Genomic DNA, 17,354 nt, shown 5'->3' with positions numbered 1-17,354 from the left:
AGTCATTTTGATACTGACCTGTTGGACCATGGTGTCAAACTTCTTGACTTCGTACTCTCGAAGCTTCTGGTAATCTTCTACAGATTTAATTTCCAGTCCATGTTTTGTCTTTGGTTTTGGGGGCTCAAATGGACATGTGAGAATGGCTAATTTTGCATCTGTAACTTCCTGAAGAAAACAAAATATCAATATATGTATATATATATGTAAAATGCAAAGCTTTACAATAACAAGGACAAGAACATGTTTGTAGCACCCATATCAAAGAGACACACAGATATACAGTACACTGTGGGACCATGGTTCAGAGTGGCAGCTTTATCTAGCACAGTGTCTGATCTGTGTAAGAGATTGAAACTCTTAACAGAAATTCGCTGTGCTCATCAAGGTCTGTTTTTCTAAATTGTCTTGATCAATACATTTATCAAAAATGTATAGTAAGGCCATTCCAATTTAATGTCTCGTTCGTCGGATTTCCCGCTCCTATTTTCCGAAAATGAAATAAAAATAAAATATTTTTTTTCCCGCTCCTCATTTTTTTGTCCGGGAATCTGACGAACCCGGGCCAATTTTCATAGGGTTCATTTTTACTAGTCACCATTTCCTGGTCACTCAGATGTTTGAATTATTCGTACATTGTGTCTTCAAACCCGCAAGCATCTTGCAAACCTTTACAACAACAGAAATGTCAATTTTTTTCCGCTACCACGTGCAGAGTGGTACTGCGAGGTAGAGACTGAGGGACGCATACTTTTTAATAGGACGTGTCCCGATTTCAGTCTGTTTTTGCCAATGTCTGCAACTCTTTTAAAAGACTTTGCGTTCGATCTCACTCTAAAAATGGCGACCATGACAGGTGATTTGACTGGCCGACTTACGAACGAATAACGGTAATCAAGCATGTCCATTATTTGAAGGCAATCTCTAGCCTAATAAATTAACACATCATTTGCCTTATATCTTAAGACCTGGCCAGTGTGAGATTTGACACGTGGCCCACATAGTTTGCATCTGCAAACATGTTTTGACTGCATGACTTAGTAACAGCTAGCTAGGTGACGATTCGTCTGCTATTCGATCAAATTAACATCGGTAGTAAATTACACATTTTACTGAGATCCAAACTTAGTGTTACTTTCTACGACAATATAACATACATTTGCCTTCATTTTTGTGTTGATAGGTCATATGTATGTTTGCGTTTCATGAGAAAATCATAAATAATAAATGGTCAGTTCCATACAATATTATTTGACAACTAAGAAAGAATGTACATGTCAGATGAGGTTATATTGGTTTAAAATATTTTCCATTAATGCTAATCCCTGATTGTTTCTATTAGTTTGTTGGTTTTTGCTGATAGCTCTGTCAACAGCAAATTAATTATTGAAATTATTGACAAAAAGTTAAACTTTCTTGACTATTTCCTTTTAGGTATTAAACATTGCAATTCAATGTTAAAATTGTAAAGATTTGTCTTAAAATTGAAATACATGTATGCCATGCATTGAAAGCATTTTGTGTAATAGCATATGTTCAATAGCTGCACAAATACCTTAACATTAGACTTCTTTTCTTTTTTTTTACATCTTTGATACAGTTATGAATGTTGAAAACACTGAAGAAAACGGCAAAACTCATATTTTAACATAAAAACCTTGTTATTGATAGTAATTGTTATTTCAAGAAATAAACATAAAAGTCTAATAAAAAAAACACTGTGAAAATATTCGCTCACTCCAATTTTTCCCGCTTTCAAAATATTTTTAGAATTAAAAAAATTTCGCTCGCTCGCTCCTATTTTAAAATCCCAAAATCCGAAGAACAAGAAATCAAATTGGAATGGCCTAATAATGATTCTTTGATAAAAATTAAAACTTGAATTATTTCTTATAGTAAACTCGGGGCATCCAGTAGTCAAAGGACAAATATCTTATAATTAAATATGGATTTAATAAAATTAACATAGAAATATATCATCTTTCATCGCAGGGATTCAGAAGGAGGAGGGCATGTCATCCATATCCTTCATACATTGATATCTTTATAATGTTTTGACCCTCGAGGTTTCCGAGAAATGGTTATTCGACTTCTGAAACTGCTAAAGACATGGATCAACTGGATGCCCTGAAAATGAAGCTATATTTTCCACATTTTTAACAATTTATCCAATAGTATCAAAAGTGGAAAGTATTAAGTTCAAAATATCAAGTAGGATTTAATTATGTAATACCTTTGGCATCTGTGGATGACTGAAATCTTTATCCACAATGACTCCTTTAACCAGCATAGTGTCTTCCATCTTGCCACCAACTTTTCCTTCTACCTTGATCAGCTCAAAATTGACATCTTTCTTTTCAAAATCAGCCACTGACAAGATTGCATCTACAGCAATTTCTGCCATCTGTCTGTGGCATCTGTTGACTCTGGGGTATGAATTAAGTTTTCTGATGATGTACACATTTTTATATCGATTCAAAGAGAACTTGATAAAGTTCTAAATGAGGAGTGTCTAGACTACCATTCACAATCATATATACCATATTTTCTCCAATGAGGGTGCCAGGCGCGGGTAAATGGCCGAGGAGGGCGCCATTATTTGAGACCATTTTTAGTTGTTTTTTTTTTCTGAAACAGACTATAGTCATCTTGCTTTTAGTTTCGTATTTTTCTGAAACTTACTATAACCAATTTAGGTATTGAAGTCAAGTAAGTATTGAAATTACATAACAATGAAGAAATGTATGTAACAGAAGTATGAAACATTGGTTAAATATGTCTGTTTCACAGATTTTTTGCATTTCATGCTAGCCTGTTTGTTTACCATGCGTACACAAAATGGCGGACGGTGCTTTCGATCGCTATTTTCGTTTTGTGGCGTTGGGAAATATCTACAAGAGCACACAATAAAATGCTTAGAAATGATAATATTCCTGTTATTTAGGAACCTTTATAATAGATATACAGTAAGTATTCATAAAACCTGTATAGACATCATTAAAATGTTGTTGCCAGTTAGTCATCAATCTCATCATCTCTACACGTGTGTGGGACATTCAAGTGACATGTTTTGAACATGGCGTTCTCGCTGTTTCTATGTGCAAATACTTGGCAAAGATGTCCTAAGTTGCCCAATGCAATAAATTTGGTGTTTATACAAGCTGATTGGATATCTGTTAAGCATCAGAGTGATGTAAAACTGTATTTCATTAGCGTCTGCAAAGACAAATCGTGACAATCTGGCACAAAAATTGTATTTTTTCCAGCAAAAAACCTGGGGGCGACCTTATAAGAGGAGGCGCCCTTAATAGGGAAAATATGGTATGCATTATTCATCGATGTAAAATTATTTTTCATGAAAACATTAACCATTACCTTAACAACAACTCTTTAAATCCAGTAGCAACAATTTCTTTACAAAATAATAAGAAAAAAAAATCACTTCCCAGTCCTGTAATATTTATAAGCTTACATTTTTGAACCAAGAGTTGTCATTGCCAATTGAATAAGTGGCTCTTTATTTTTAGGATCAGCCTTGAATTGTTCACTGATTGTACCAAGATGTTCAAAAGCAACCTTGGCAGCCATTTCATAACCATCTGCGATTCGAATAGGGTGGATTCCTCTGTCCAGCAACTTTTCAGCATGTTCAAGTAATGCTCCAGCAAGCACTGAAATGTACACAAACATCAACCTTACAAAAGATTACTAAACAATGCAGTGAAGAATGCGCTATAAAACATAATTTGTTTTTGTCTTTTAACATAAATTTAAATTTTTGCCCTAATTGTGTGAACCATATAAATGAAATCAAAACAGAAATGAAATATATGACATAAAATCGAACTTCCTTCACTCAGTAGATCTAGATATATAGCTGAGGCAAAAGTGAAGTTGGGAACAATACTACAAAAGTAACAAAACAAGTAAGTACTGTTACTTCCAACTACTACCACGTACATATCTGACAAAGCAGAGTCAGAATCTTACCTACAACCCCTGTGGTACCATCTCCTATCTCATCATCTTGGGATTGTGACAGCTGAACCATCAGCTTTGCTATCTGGTGGTCCACATCCATCTGTTTTAAGATTGTAGCGCCATCATTTGTGATTGTCACATCTCCGTCAGGTCCAACCATCATTTTATCTAACCCCTTTGGACCCAGAGAAGATTTCAATACTCCAGCAACAGTTTTTGCAGCCAGAATATGTGACTGAAAATAAGAATTAAATCAAATTAAAATTTATGTGAGATAGCATGTGAAGTCTCATGAATGAAAGATTACCATAAATTAGGATAAAATTATCAATTAATAAATTGCTTTTTTTAAGATAGTATTATTACATGTTGTAGCACTGGGTCATCTTGTAAGTTGTTTCCCATTACTGTCCTAATTATCACATGTTAGTTGACGAACACTACACCAGACAGCAAAACAGCGAAATGAAACTTAATTGTTAATATAGGTTACACACGGATTGCAATCTTGCATTTGTTACATGTTGTAACCTTGTTTAAGTCCATCGATATAAATATCTTTATTGTATTTTAGTACACATACTGGGCCTTTCATGTTGGGGACATGTAAATTTATTGCTATTATAGTGATATATAGCTATACAAAACTGATGGTTAACAACATTTTTGAAGATTAAAATGCTTCCGCTCAAAACCAACTCCTCGAAAACTTCGAATAGAAAGCATATTGCATAAAAAAGTAATGCACCAGCACTTGAAATGTACACAAACATTCAACCTTACAAAAGTTACTAAACAATGCAGTTGAAGAATTGCGCTATAAAACATTAATTTGTTTTTGTCTTTTAACATAAATTTAAATTTTGCCCTAATTGTGTGAACCATATAAATGAAATCAAAACAGAAATGAAATATATGACATAAAATCGAACTTCCTTCACTCAGTAGATCTAGATATATAGCTGAGACAAAAGTGAAGTTTGGGAACAATACTACAAAAGTAACAAAACAAGTAAGTATGTGTACTTCCAACTACTACCACGTACATATTGACAAAGCAGAGTCAGAATCTTACCTACAACCCCTGTGGTACCATCTCCTATCTCATCATCTTGGGATTGTGACAGCTGAACCATCAGCTTTGCTATCTGGTGAGTCCACATCCATCTGTTTTAAGATTGTAGCGCCATCATTTGTGATTGTCCACATCTCCGTCAGGTCCAACCATCATTTTATCTAACCCCTTTGGACCCAGAGAAGATTTCAATACTCCAGCAACACAGTTTTTGCAGCCAGAATATGTGACTGAAAATCATAAGAATTAAATCAAATTAAAATTTATGTGAGATAGCATGTGAAGTCTCATGAATGAAAGATTACCATAAATTAGCGATAAAATTATCAATTAATAAATTGCTAGCTTTTTTTTAAGATAGTATTATTACATGTTTTGTAGCACTGGGTCATCTTGTAAGTTGTTTCCCATTACTGTCCTAATTATCACATGTTAGTTGACGAACACTACACCAGACAGCAAAACAGCGAAATGAATACTTAATTGTTAATATAGGTTACACACGGATTGCTATCTTGCATTTGTTACATGTTGTAACCTTGTTTAAGTCCATCGATATAAATATCTTTATTGTATTTTAGTACACATACTGGGCATTTCATGTTGGGGACATGTAAATTTATTGCTATTGTGTGATATATAGCTATACAAAACTGATGGTTAACAATTACATTTTTTTGAAGATTAAAATGCTTCCGCTCAAAACCAACTCCTGAAACTTGTAGTGGTTGTTTATAACGATCATTCAAACATATTTTAAAGACGTTTTTATAAGGTATAATTAACTACTGCTCTATTGTTTTTCGAATTGAATAGTGGTTGCATACTGTTCAAATGAACCATATACACATTCCCTTAAAGTTTCAGGCATCAATTTTGAGCGCAAGCATCTTTATCTCCAGAAATGTTTTTCACTAGTTTTGTATGGCTATAAAATAGCTATCATAGTTATATATCCCTATGATAGCAATAAATCTACATATGCCCAACCTGTCTTTAACCTGTTTGAGTAATCAATAAGTTAACCAATTGAGGAATTCTGTGGAAAAAAAACTCAATGTTGTTTCAAAAATTATTATCAAAAAAGGGCATCATAATTTTTAGAAAGCCTTACAACTGATCTAAGACTCTATGTTTCTGTGGGTGAAATATAAAATTCTATTCATTGACTGCAGTGTATAGCCATCAGGAAAATTCAGTACAAATGTCATGGTTTTCCCTGCTTTCTATTATAGTTTGTAACTTCTGAGACAATGAAGTTTGTCCCATTTGACTAATAAGAACTAAATTATGTTAGTTATGGTGCCATGTCAAAATTATTACACCTTTTTTTGATGAAAAAAAAAATAAAACAAATTCATGCATTTTCTTACACAGAATTCCTCATTTGGATAACTTATTGATTACTCAAACCGGTAACTGTTACTCAAATGGGTAACTGTTCCCCATATGCAGGGTTGTGCCCAACATGTTTATGTTAAAACACATGCTCGAACAGCACCTAACCCCACCCCGACTTCATTTTCAGCACTGAGGCTTGCATGTTCAACCTCGTTTGCCTAAAAATGTTTTGATACAGGGACTTGTCAAAACATGACAAGCGAAGTAACTCAATGAATTGGTTACTTGCATCAAATTTGCATTCTAGACATAAATAAATGAATTATTAAATGAACGAAACAGGTTTATAGGCAAAAACAGTCACTGGTTTATGCTAGAATATTCTAGAATGTACCTCGGTAGAAATTATGATACCGGTTCCAGAACCATCTACGAATATATAGCCTTGGTACTATGTAGTATTGTGAATACTTGCAATACCGTGCAATTAACTCGATTATTTTCATATACATTTTCTGCGACAGTTTATCGCATTCTGTTATAAAAAAATATGTTAAATCTATAATATAGAGATAAACGTGATTGTCATGCTGTTTTGTTTACCTTGTGGGCCTCAATTCCAGTCAGTCTCGTTTTTCTGTCTTGATCGCGGATAATGATAAATGGCCTGCCATACTCGTCAAATGCTAAGGATCCGGCCATTCCGCTGTCGTATTTAGGGGGATTTTTTTATCCCGAAATAACGCAGATTACAGTGGATTTAGAAAGCACCCCAACAACCATCGACAAGACAAGAATAAATGTCGACAGTATTCCCGTTCCTTGTGAGAAAATGCGAGACTTCGTTTGCGGGCATTGTACAAAATTAGGAATAAATTACTGATGGAACAATTCGTTTTATTCATTACCTTTTTTGTGTATTAGATTGTGTTTTTCTCATCTAAATATCTATTTAATATACTATAAAAAAAAAATTATTTACTGATTTTGATTCTTGAGCATAAAATAAATCAAATTATACTGGCTTCATATCAAGGCGTTTCGTTATTAATTTTGCAATCATATATTAAAATATGTTAGTTCTAACCGGATGTAAACAAAAAGTGGCCTAGCAACTCAAGCTTAGCAGACAGCCGTGAGTGTTCCAATGGCATTTTAGTTTTGTTTCCCGAAGTTTAACATACAGTGGAATTTAAGCAATGGCATTCTTTGGACTCAGCCAGTTGGGTTATCAAAATACCATAAGAGAGGGGACTGCGCGAGCTAAAGCCGACCCACAAAGGGCCAAAACTCAACTTGGTTTCGTTGCACTCCCCCCACTGCAAGACAAGAATCCACCACGACGATCAATCGTTCCAATAAATCAAGTGTCTGGGTATGGTCCTGGACCAGTGGGATCGTATGTTGAACACACGAGAATGAGAACAAAACACATCAGAAATCCAAAAGGTAAGCATATGTCATTTTGAATATTTGTTTTTATTGTTGTATACTATGTGCAAATTATGCACTATTCAAACGACGATTACAGTAGGCCTACTGAACAGTATACTCCAAAATCAACTCTAATGGTGAAAGACAAAACTTGCAGTACAACATAGAACAAATGTGTATGCGGATACAGACCTGGCTCATGCAACTAAACACATCCAAGTGTAAATACCTGGAGATTGGCAGATCTCAGAGAATCCATGTTTATACTATAAGGCAAGATGGCATCACAACACCAGCACAAAAAGTGGAGTCAGAAAAGAACTTAAGAGTGAACAGTGACCAAAACCTGCAATTCTCAATTCATGCCAACTTGTCAAGCTCAAAGGCCAACAAAATCATCGGTTTAATGTTTAGGTCTTTCTCATATATGAGCCCTCAAATGTTGATCCTGGCACTTGACAAATCCCTTATTTGTCTAATTGTAGAATATGCAACACCAGTATCCTCATCACACCTGATCAAAGACATGATCATCATTGAAAACGTACAAAGACAAGCAACAAAAAGGGTACCGTGTTTAAAACATCTTCCACACCAAGATCGCCTAAAGAGCCTGAGTCTACCAACACTTCAATATGTAGAGAACGGACAGATATTCATCCAAACTTATAAAATTTCTAAATCATTTGGATATATGTACTGAACGTAGACTCACTATTTGATGAAATTGGATGAAATTCAACTTGGGAGCACTCCAGAAAACTCTATAAGACTGAGAAAATTGGGCCACTTCTTCAGCAACAGAGTTATCAACATCTGGAATTCTCTACCAGAGGAAGTGGTGTCTTCACCATCTCTAAACACCTTCAAGTCAAGACTCAATGTGTACTGGAAAAACCAACCCAGCAAAATTTCAGCCATCTTTCTGACAAATCTGAAAAAAGATACTCACAGGAATGGACAGTAAGTCCCTGTGATATTCTAAATCAATGGAAACCTTTTAACCTGTGAATTTATTTTATCGGTATCTGGTACTTATATATGTGTGCAGTATCTTCAATATTACGAGGATAAGTAACAATTTGTATATATATCTCCTGTTCCATTTCCACAATTCCACAAGCTAGTCTCAGCTTACAAATTGGTGTCAATTGAGCGAACATCATTTTTTTAATAATTAATTAGGCTAAGCAGTAATGTATGTAGGTAGCATTATCATTCATCCAAAAACAACTTGTAAAAATTATGCATTTAATGGAAAAAAAATTAATATAGCAGGTGGAATTTGTTGAAAAACAACATACCCGCTGGGTTCAGATTCAAATGTTGATTCCATTTTAAAACATTATTGAAAAATATATATATAAGAAAACATATCTGAATATTCAAATTTTACTAACACACAGCATTCATTCGAACAGACGGGAATGCATGTGCAAGTAACACCTTTACAATTCACTACATTATACTAGAAAACTTAAATATTGCAGAAATCAAAACAATAGTAAAAGCACGACATCTTACAATTATATCATGACACTCAATGACCTACCCCTTGACCCACTCCCCGTTCACCAAGACCCCATTACCTATAATCATTCAGCGCCCCAAACCCTCCCACCACACGGCCCCAGAAAGAACTGCCCACGCCTCGCTGTCACACCACCGATCCTTACATAGCCAATCCGCAGAACTTACCCCATAACCATAATACCATTACATAAACCCATTACCCCTCCGCTTCTCAAATGTGAAAACCCACCCTGAACCCAAATCTTACCAACAAACATTTTTTATTCCACAGTATTCCCAACTCCCAATTACACATCCACTACGAACCCTACTAATTTTCATCCATGAGGCGACAAACTATTACCATAGATCCATCAGGAATGTAACAACATAGAACCATTCCCACTACTGAACAGGGATAGGAACGACCCAATCTTCCACACCCTACACCCAAAAAGTTCACATCCCATTAAATCCTTATTGATAACTGGACACTCTAGGACTCAACACACCATTCAGGACACAACTTCATCATTGTCCCAGGACAAAAGTCCCGTCACAGTTTTTTTGAAACACTACTAGATGGGGATACTGCCATAACATAGATACCGGTACAAATACACATATACGACAGAGCATTGCTGCATTTTAATATACGATATAATAAGCTCACTGCAAGTGTTTAAACAATGGCACGGCACAGATACAAATGGATCATTACTATAAAACGACAACATTAGTACTTTATGTTAATAACAACTCCATCTTTCAAAAACAACATTTTCATACCACGTTTATTTATTACATAAATTAGTGACAAATTACCATAAAATTATGACCCTAGATTACATACTCCCCCATGTTGAGGAAAAAGACGACCTTGTCTTTTGATATGTGTATTTGATATATAGCAAAAAATACAAAAAACACATGTTGAAGTTTAAAATCTAAAAAATGAAAATACTACCAAATATCCACATGACACTACTGCCATGAAAATGTTCTACTACACCACAAGTTTCAATAAAAGCTAAATATAAAGAACAAAAAACACAACAAAAAAAACCACAAAAATTTAAGACAAACCATCCCCATACACAACATTCCCAAGTGCGTCAGATGCCCGATCCTGCAAGAGTATCCCTTGGTCTACAAGTCCCTGTAAATACTCTGCGCATGACTATCCAGTCAGTTGAGACTCTCCAGACTGCTGCCACACAGGAGGGTGCCGTAACTCTAGTTGATCTTCTAGGAAGCTGGCATAGGAAGCTGGCATAGGAGCTAGCTGCAATATTGTAGCTCAAATAGAGACTTTTAGGACCATGAAAATGGTCGTCTTGTTAGAGCTACAATTGGTGCCTATTACTACGAAATGGAGCAAAGTAAAATGATTATTGTATTTTTTTCAAACCGGTATATAAAGAAACGTTTGTTTGCATTTTTATCGTATACTTGTTCGATATCGCTAAACTACTAGGCAATACAAAATCTGAAGGCCACCTTAATTATCAAAATTCTCACATCGAGGCATTATTTTTTTACATAATACATATGAATGTCTTTCTGAAGGGGAATTTATAAGGCAAGTCTGTAAATTGTGAATTTGACGGTACGGTAGATAATAAGAATAGTAGTTATGTTCGTTTTTGGACAAAATAATATATAAATCGTTTCTGGCAGGCTCCCATGACAAATGTCCTGTCTCTACGTCCGATGGGTGTCCAACGGGAGTTTGTGAAGGGTCATATGGTGCGTGTTTCCGATACGCAGGCGGTAACACGCGCACCTGTTTTTCTTGTAGCACCATCTTCAGTCAGGCATCCCGTGATATACAAAAATACCTCCCGCAACCCCTCACGAACAGATCGAAGTAACGCAAAATAAATGTCTCTTTGTCAAGTTTCAGAAATCGACTGAAAAACGCAGGACAATACATATGGCGTAGTACAGGATTCAACCTTGAGGACTTTTCTCCAGTCTCTGACACAGCAGTTCATAATCTGGCAGATCGCTATTACCCTTAACGCAGAAATCATAAGAGTTGTCATCGAGTACTAGCTGCATCGACACGGTCTCTAATCCAAGACAATGGAACTATGCCTTCACCGAAGTTAAACGAGAATAGCACTCCCATATGTAGTTGGATATGATTGTCTGACTCCATACTGGAAAGAGGTAATCTACTAGACATGACATCTACACCCGTGTTGGTTTTTCCTGGCTTGTCCAGTCCGTCAGACAACTTAAGCCAGTGGTCTAAACGTTAGGTCAAATGGGGATCTAATCTGTCGTAACCGCTGTAAACTTTCTCTCTGTACAGGTATCTGTAAAACTTGTCTGTCACAGCCCACTTTCAAGCAATAAATTCCAACTTGTGTGTGCTGGATAATTTCTTCATCGGTTATTTCGAGTACAACCCTCGAAGCTGGTAATTGATGAGATGAAAAGACTGTCTTACCGTTCTGTTGTCTGGTACATAATCGCTCCAAGACCATGCCCGCGGCAACTGCGTGTCCCTCAAAGGTGAATCATATAATGGCGGTATCCGAGACCATGTGGTGATGACGAAATAGCTTCTCTTCAGAGTCTGAAACAAGGCTGTTTTCCATAGCTCCTTACCCCACCCCATTCCTCCACGTTGGTTAAACCTCAGCGTTGTCCGGCTTCTTGATGAGTGTCCTTGTCTTCTTTGTAAGGAGTAGGTAACTACTCGGTATTAGTTAAAGTGGTTTCTCACGAACCTGAGAAGCCTTCCACAATACTTACCGGTAGTAACACACAGAACCCCAGTAAATTTATGACAGCCTCATCCCGGCCGTCGAGTTGGTTTGGGCCAATCAACAACTTTCTGTACTTTTATCTGGGTCTGTCCTCAGTCCTAATCCTTCGAAACCACCATAACCATCGAGAAACTTTCACCCTTCTTCTTAAAGTAGAATCACTTCTGTGGTAGCCCAGCTTCAAATGGTGGGCACCTGATCCTCTCAAAAATACCTGTTGTAATCTCTCCGTTTTATGCTCCTCAAATGTATCTCGCGAGAACACAATTGAATGTCAACAATGTAACACACAACAGATAATGGTGTTTCAACTCTCGCCAATGCACTCCTCCATCAAATCTCTGAGTATGTTGCCAGAGCAATGACATGTCCAATAGGCATCATATTAAATTTCATATACTAATTCCTAAATGTGTCTAATAGTTGAATGCAGACATAGCTTTATGTTTCTCCAGTTGTGGTTTCGCCTGAAGTTCAACTTGGCGATGATTTTGTAAAATCACCAAACTCGAAGCTTTCAAAACACCTAGCCCTCACAAAACCTTACCATTAATTTCATTTTTTAAATCTGTCTTAAACTTAATCCTTGGTATTTTTAGCACATCCACCTAATGGCATAATCTTCATCCTGTGAGAAGGTGGTCATTATGAAGTAGAAAGTAGAACAAAGTAACAATGATCCACAAATAGATATTTAGAACAGATATCTTCAAAAACAGGAGACCACTTTTGTATACGCAGTATGTTGATGTCTCATGGCATACAACACGTGGTCGAATTACTATGATACGTATACCTCGATACTCCATAATGTTATAACCATTCAATGTCGTATTGTCCACCCTTTGACTATACCATAGCGCAAAAACCAAATGCATTTCGGGGGAGAAAAAACATACTGGGACCCAGTGCGTCGCAAGATTTCCGAATGTCTGGTGAGCTGCTGACGAATATTTCATGATGGCGTTGTTTTGTTTATGTGGAATAATGTGTTTCATGAGATCAGGCAAAACAATTTAATTTTACTCAAATGTGACGTGACTACTGGTTACCTTCACGACAACTGGTAGGGTCCCAAGTACAGAGACTAATCATTTTGAAAATTATCAACACAGAGGGTGCACGTGCTCTCCCAACTTTCAAAGCTGTACAGTCAATCCACTGTGCACCGGTTTTTATTCTCCATTCAAACCAGATCAAGTGACCCACTTTGATAACAAATAGCAACAAAGTTTTGAATTATACTATATTAACATTCAACATATAAATACAGTACATCGTGAAAAATGTAATATGTAAAATAAATGGCAATATAAAGGATATGTATATGTTATAGTATCAAATAAATAATAAAGAATGTGGCAATATCACAAATAATTTATTTACAAAAAAAAACTGTGAGCACGTCATAACCCTGGATATATCGCGCCTCACTTGTTATTCTTTCTGGAGATAACCCTAAGGCATGTCCGGTAACCAATTTTTGTTGTGACTTTGTCGAAATGTTTATAGGCAATATATAATGTAGTATGCTTATCTTAACGTACCAATGAGATCTATTTTATGGAACCCAAACAGCACATTAGGTCAGTGTAGATCCAATAGATTGAAAACGAACACTTCTCAAATTTTCTGTTTGTTGAGACCTTACATATGTGTTTATTATATTTGTAGCGACCTATAGAATTATATCGTATCCCACTGTACTCACCTCCTCCGCAGTTGGGTTGGTGGAGAACTCTCAATGTATGGCGATTAACCCACAATGAGAACCTCATCAGACGGAGCCATGTACTAATGTAAAAGAGAAATGTCACGGTTAATAGTGAGACAAGAACAAGGTCTGTATCTGCTAGTTAGACTCCAATATTGCTAGTTTTAATATAAAAATCTAACACATGTTGCATATAATGTGACATACCCGGGGATTGATTATCGGTGATCTTTATTTTTTTTACCTGTTAGTGAGATTTATCAAAGAAAATCTCCAGAAATACTGTAATAAGTGCACAATAGCATCAATTCTTATTCTACACTTTAGACAAAGCTATTGGAGGTATATGGGGCCTCAATACCTATCAATTTGTAGATTAGCGAAGTTCCAGGACAAGCAAAACCGGTGTCAATGCCAATCCCCACTGCGCAGATGTACTCATTTAATCTTTTAAAATTTCTCAATGGTGCTTTGTGTATATCTTTCTACCTTTTGATGTTGCTTCGTAGCCAGCTATCTAACTATCAAAGACAGAACACAACCTTCCTGCGCAACAATTTGACCATTGTATTTGGCTTCGTTGTCTTGAGAACCTGATAAACCTTTTATAAAAATGTGATGTATTTCTGTCCTCACCCAGAGTTCTGCTAAACTAAAATGTAATTACGATAAGGAGAAGCATTTTAGAGAACCTTTTCTTGTTTTTGTATTTTCACCCGATATAATATGATTTTGTTTTCCTTTGTAGATTTGTTAATGAGATGAGCCTTACCAACAGAGAGTTACACTCTCTTGCTAAATTCCTAACTGCTATCGCTAATTTGTACCTGGAAAAGTCCATCAAGAAAAAAAATATAGTTGAAGTTCAGAAATGTACGCGTAAATCCGAGGGAACACGTTACACGTATTTCCACGCAATTGTGTTTAGGGAGTGAAGAGTTCCAATTATAATTGGTGAATCAGTGAGATGTGTAAGGAATGCGAGTTCGAAGAAGATAAAAATAACTGTAAGTAATTTCTGATGCGCTGATTAAACAACAATAACAGGATTCTTTTAAACGAATTAAGTCATTTTTCTTTCATTATTTTATTTTAATTCCTAGACATATGTTTTAGAAACCAGGAGCCGAAAATAGTTATATTCCTTCTCTAAAACCGTTAGAGGTTGAAGAATAAGACTTTTCCAATTGTATAGATCTGTTTTCTTTGAATGGAAGTTAAAAGGTTTTGTTGAAATAAGGGATAATACAATCGTACATGGCCTAAGTAATCAATAAAAATGGTAATAAGGTTACTTTTTTTTTAATATCTGGTAACCTATGTGAAAATACCTTGGTTTGTTTTTTTTCATTATGTGTCAGATTCATGCTTTAAGATGAGTTTTGATGTTGTTCATGAGAATATTTCTACCTTTAAGTTACAATGTTTAGAAGCTAGTTTACTTAAAATTACACTCAATGGATACTTTTAAAATAATTTTGCACGATGGAAAGGTGGCCCCGAATTTTATGTGTGCGTTGTGTACACCGATACTACTCACAGCCGATTAGAAAAACGTGGTTGTCGAGATTAACTCCTTTTTAGATTTTTTTTATTAAGCAAGAAGTAGAGGAAATTTGATTTTTTAATGTTGCCTAGCAAGTTAACAAGTTTATAATGTAACACATTAATAATATAATAGAACGTGAGAAGATACAAATATAAACAGTCCGAGTTTTATAATTTGAACTAGGTTAAAGCAAAAATTGATCATGAGTTTTTGAAATAATTTTATATGTACAACTCAGTAAAGGCTTGTAAAACTCATTTGATGTGTGCTTAGTCTAAGTTCATAATTTGAGTTTTGTTTTTAATGCTTCAAAAGGAAAGATGATAGTTATTTTGTTTACTTTCAAAATATGCTATATATCGTTTCTGAAAGTATAATGATATAATGAGTATTCCGTTATTCAGAGAAAAGAAAACCCTATTTAAATTTTCAGCATTAAATGCACCATATTCTCATTTCATAAGCATACTGTATTAAATTTTTATTTTTTTTCATTTTTTCATAACATAGAGAGACATTATATACTATAACAGTTATTGTCTAGATATATCTCAAGAATTTGATAAGCTATTTCTTTTTTTACATTATAATTAAACTTGATCTAAAAGTAATTTACAAAGAGTATCTTTCCTAAAGATGTTTTATTGTGATTTTTTTAAGAGTAATTTCTTCTAAAAAAAAACCAGATCTTCAATTAATCTCCTAGCATTCATCTTCATTTGGATGCAATTAAAAAATGTTTGATTTGCAAAAAGCACAAAATGTTATAGTAGAGAGTCGTAAATCGATTAATTCACTTGACACTATGATTCACTATCAAGAGTAGGAAAAAAAAAGAAAAACTTTGATTAATTTTTCCATTTTAGTTTTTTACTGTAATTCTGAACTTCAAATTATAATAAGTTTTTTACACCAACTTATCAAGTGATCTGATGGCAGCTTGATTGTTCGACTAAGAACATTTATCATATGGTTGAATTTTCTTTCGTTTTTGAGTAATGAATGTGTCATAACAGTCAATGTCCACTGATTTCACTGTGTGGAACATAAATGTTTGGTAAAAATTTTATATTTATAATACCGTGCACTTGATAAGCAGATTAAGAATTTTGTAATTCAGAACAGTATTCAACCTGTGACATCAAAATATATAGAACCAAGATTATTATTGGGCGAATGTGTTGAGGGGGGGGGGGGATGTGGGGGGGTGGAGGGTGGGGTGAGGGGAGGAAGAGCCTCGAGATTTTGTGTGTTATTTATTCTTCGAACACTTATTTTCATAAACTGATTCGATCGAGTTTTACTATCAAACCAGTGTCATATATAATTGTGTCTTAATTTCAATTTCTTTTACTAAAATACGAGTTCTGTTATTGTGACACAAAATAAGGAATAATAGAGACATTAACATCCAACATGAATGATCCACGGTATGTCAAGCTAAGCTCTTTTCCTTCTTTCTATCTTCATTTAAAGTATGTGGTAAATCCTACAGTAAGTTTTTTTTAATATTAAAGTATTGCTTCATACGTCATACTTTGATATACAGGTACTGGTACTAGCATACATTTACTACCTACAAATTCAATGATGTTGACGTCACAAGGAGCGTGGTTACATTGAAATAACAATGTTCAAAACATGGTCTGTGACTGTGCATTGGCAATACAAATATATTTGGCCACTGTGTGGATATAGGGAACATAGAAAGAAAAAAAACTTCCAATCGTCAAAATTCCAATATTTCTGCCATATTGGGTTTTCGTCGGCCATGTTGAAAAAAGAACCCTTCGGTTTTTCTGCTGTAATCAAATTGAAATAATTTCAATTTGGGACAAAGGAGCCATATATTTGTAATTTGTGAAAAAAACTATTCAATATTTTCTGTGAAAAAGCGGTAACACAGTGTCAAAATTTATGAAATCGGGTTCCAACAATGTCCTACAACCTATGTCCTAAATCTACAAA

General features: G+C 35.1%; 1 protein-coding gene and 1 pseudogene across 1 annotated transcript; one reads left to right on the top strand and one right to left on the bottom strand.

Moving 5' to 3' along the window:
• Positions 1-18: 18 nt before the first annotated feature.
• Positions 19-7,245, bottom strand: LOC138312737 (T-complex protein 1 subunit epsilon-like; the record flags this gene model as incomplete). Its single annotated transcript, XM_069253507.1, has 5 exons — positions 7,001-7,245; positions 3,991-4,216; positions 3,473-3,671; positions 2,234-2,426; positions 19-168 (listed from the first exon to the last, which is right to left on the bottom strand). Coding segments are annotated over exons 1-5 (867 nt in total), but the record flags the coding sequence as incomplete, so codon positions are not given.
• Positions 7,246-7,433: 188 nt separating this feature from the next.
• Positions 7,434-14,772, top strand: LOC138312732 (uncharacterized; annotated as a pseudogene).
• The last annotated feature ends 2,582 nt before the right edge of the window (positions 14,773-17,354 follow it).

Source organism: Argopecten irradians, unplaced genomic scaffold (genome assembly GCF_041381155.1).
Source record: "Argopecten irradians isolate NY unplaced genomic scaffold, Ai_NY scaffold_0451, whole genome shotgun sequence".
NCBI classification, from domain to species: Eukaryota; Metazoa; Mollusca; class Bivalvia; order Pectinida; family Pectinidae; genus Argopecten; species Argopecten irradians.
Note: the sequence above shows the minus strand (reverse complement) of the source record. Positions and strands in the feature narration are given on the sequence as shown.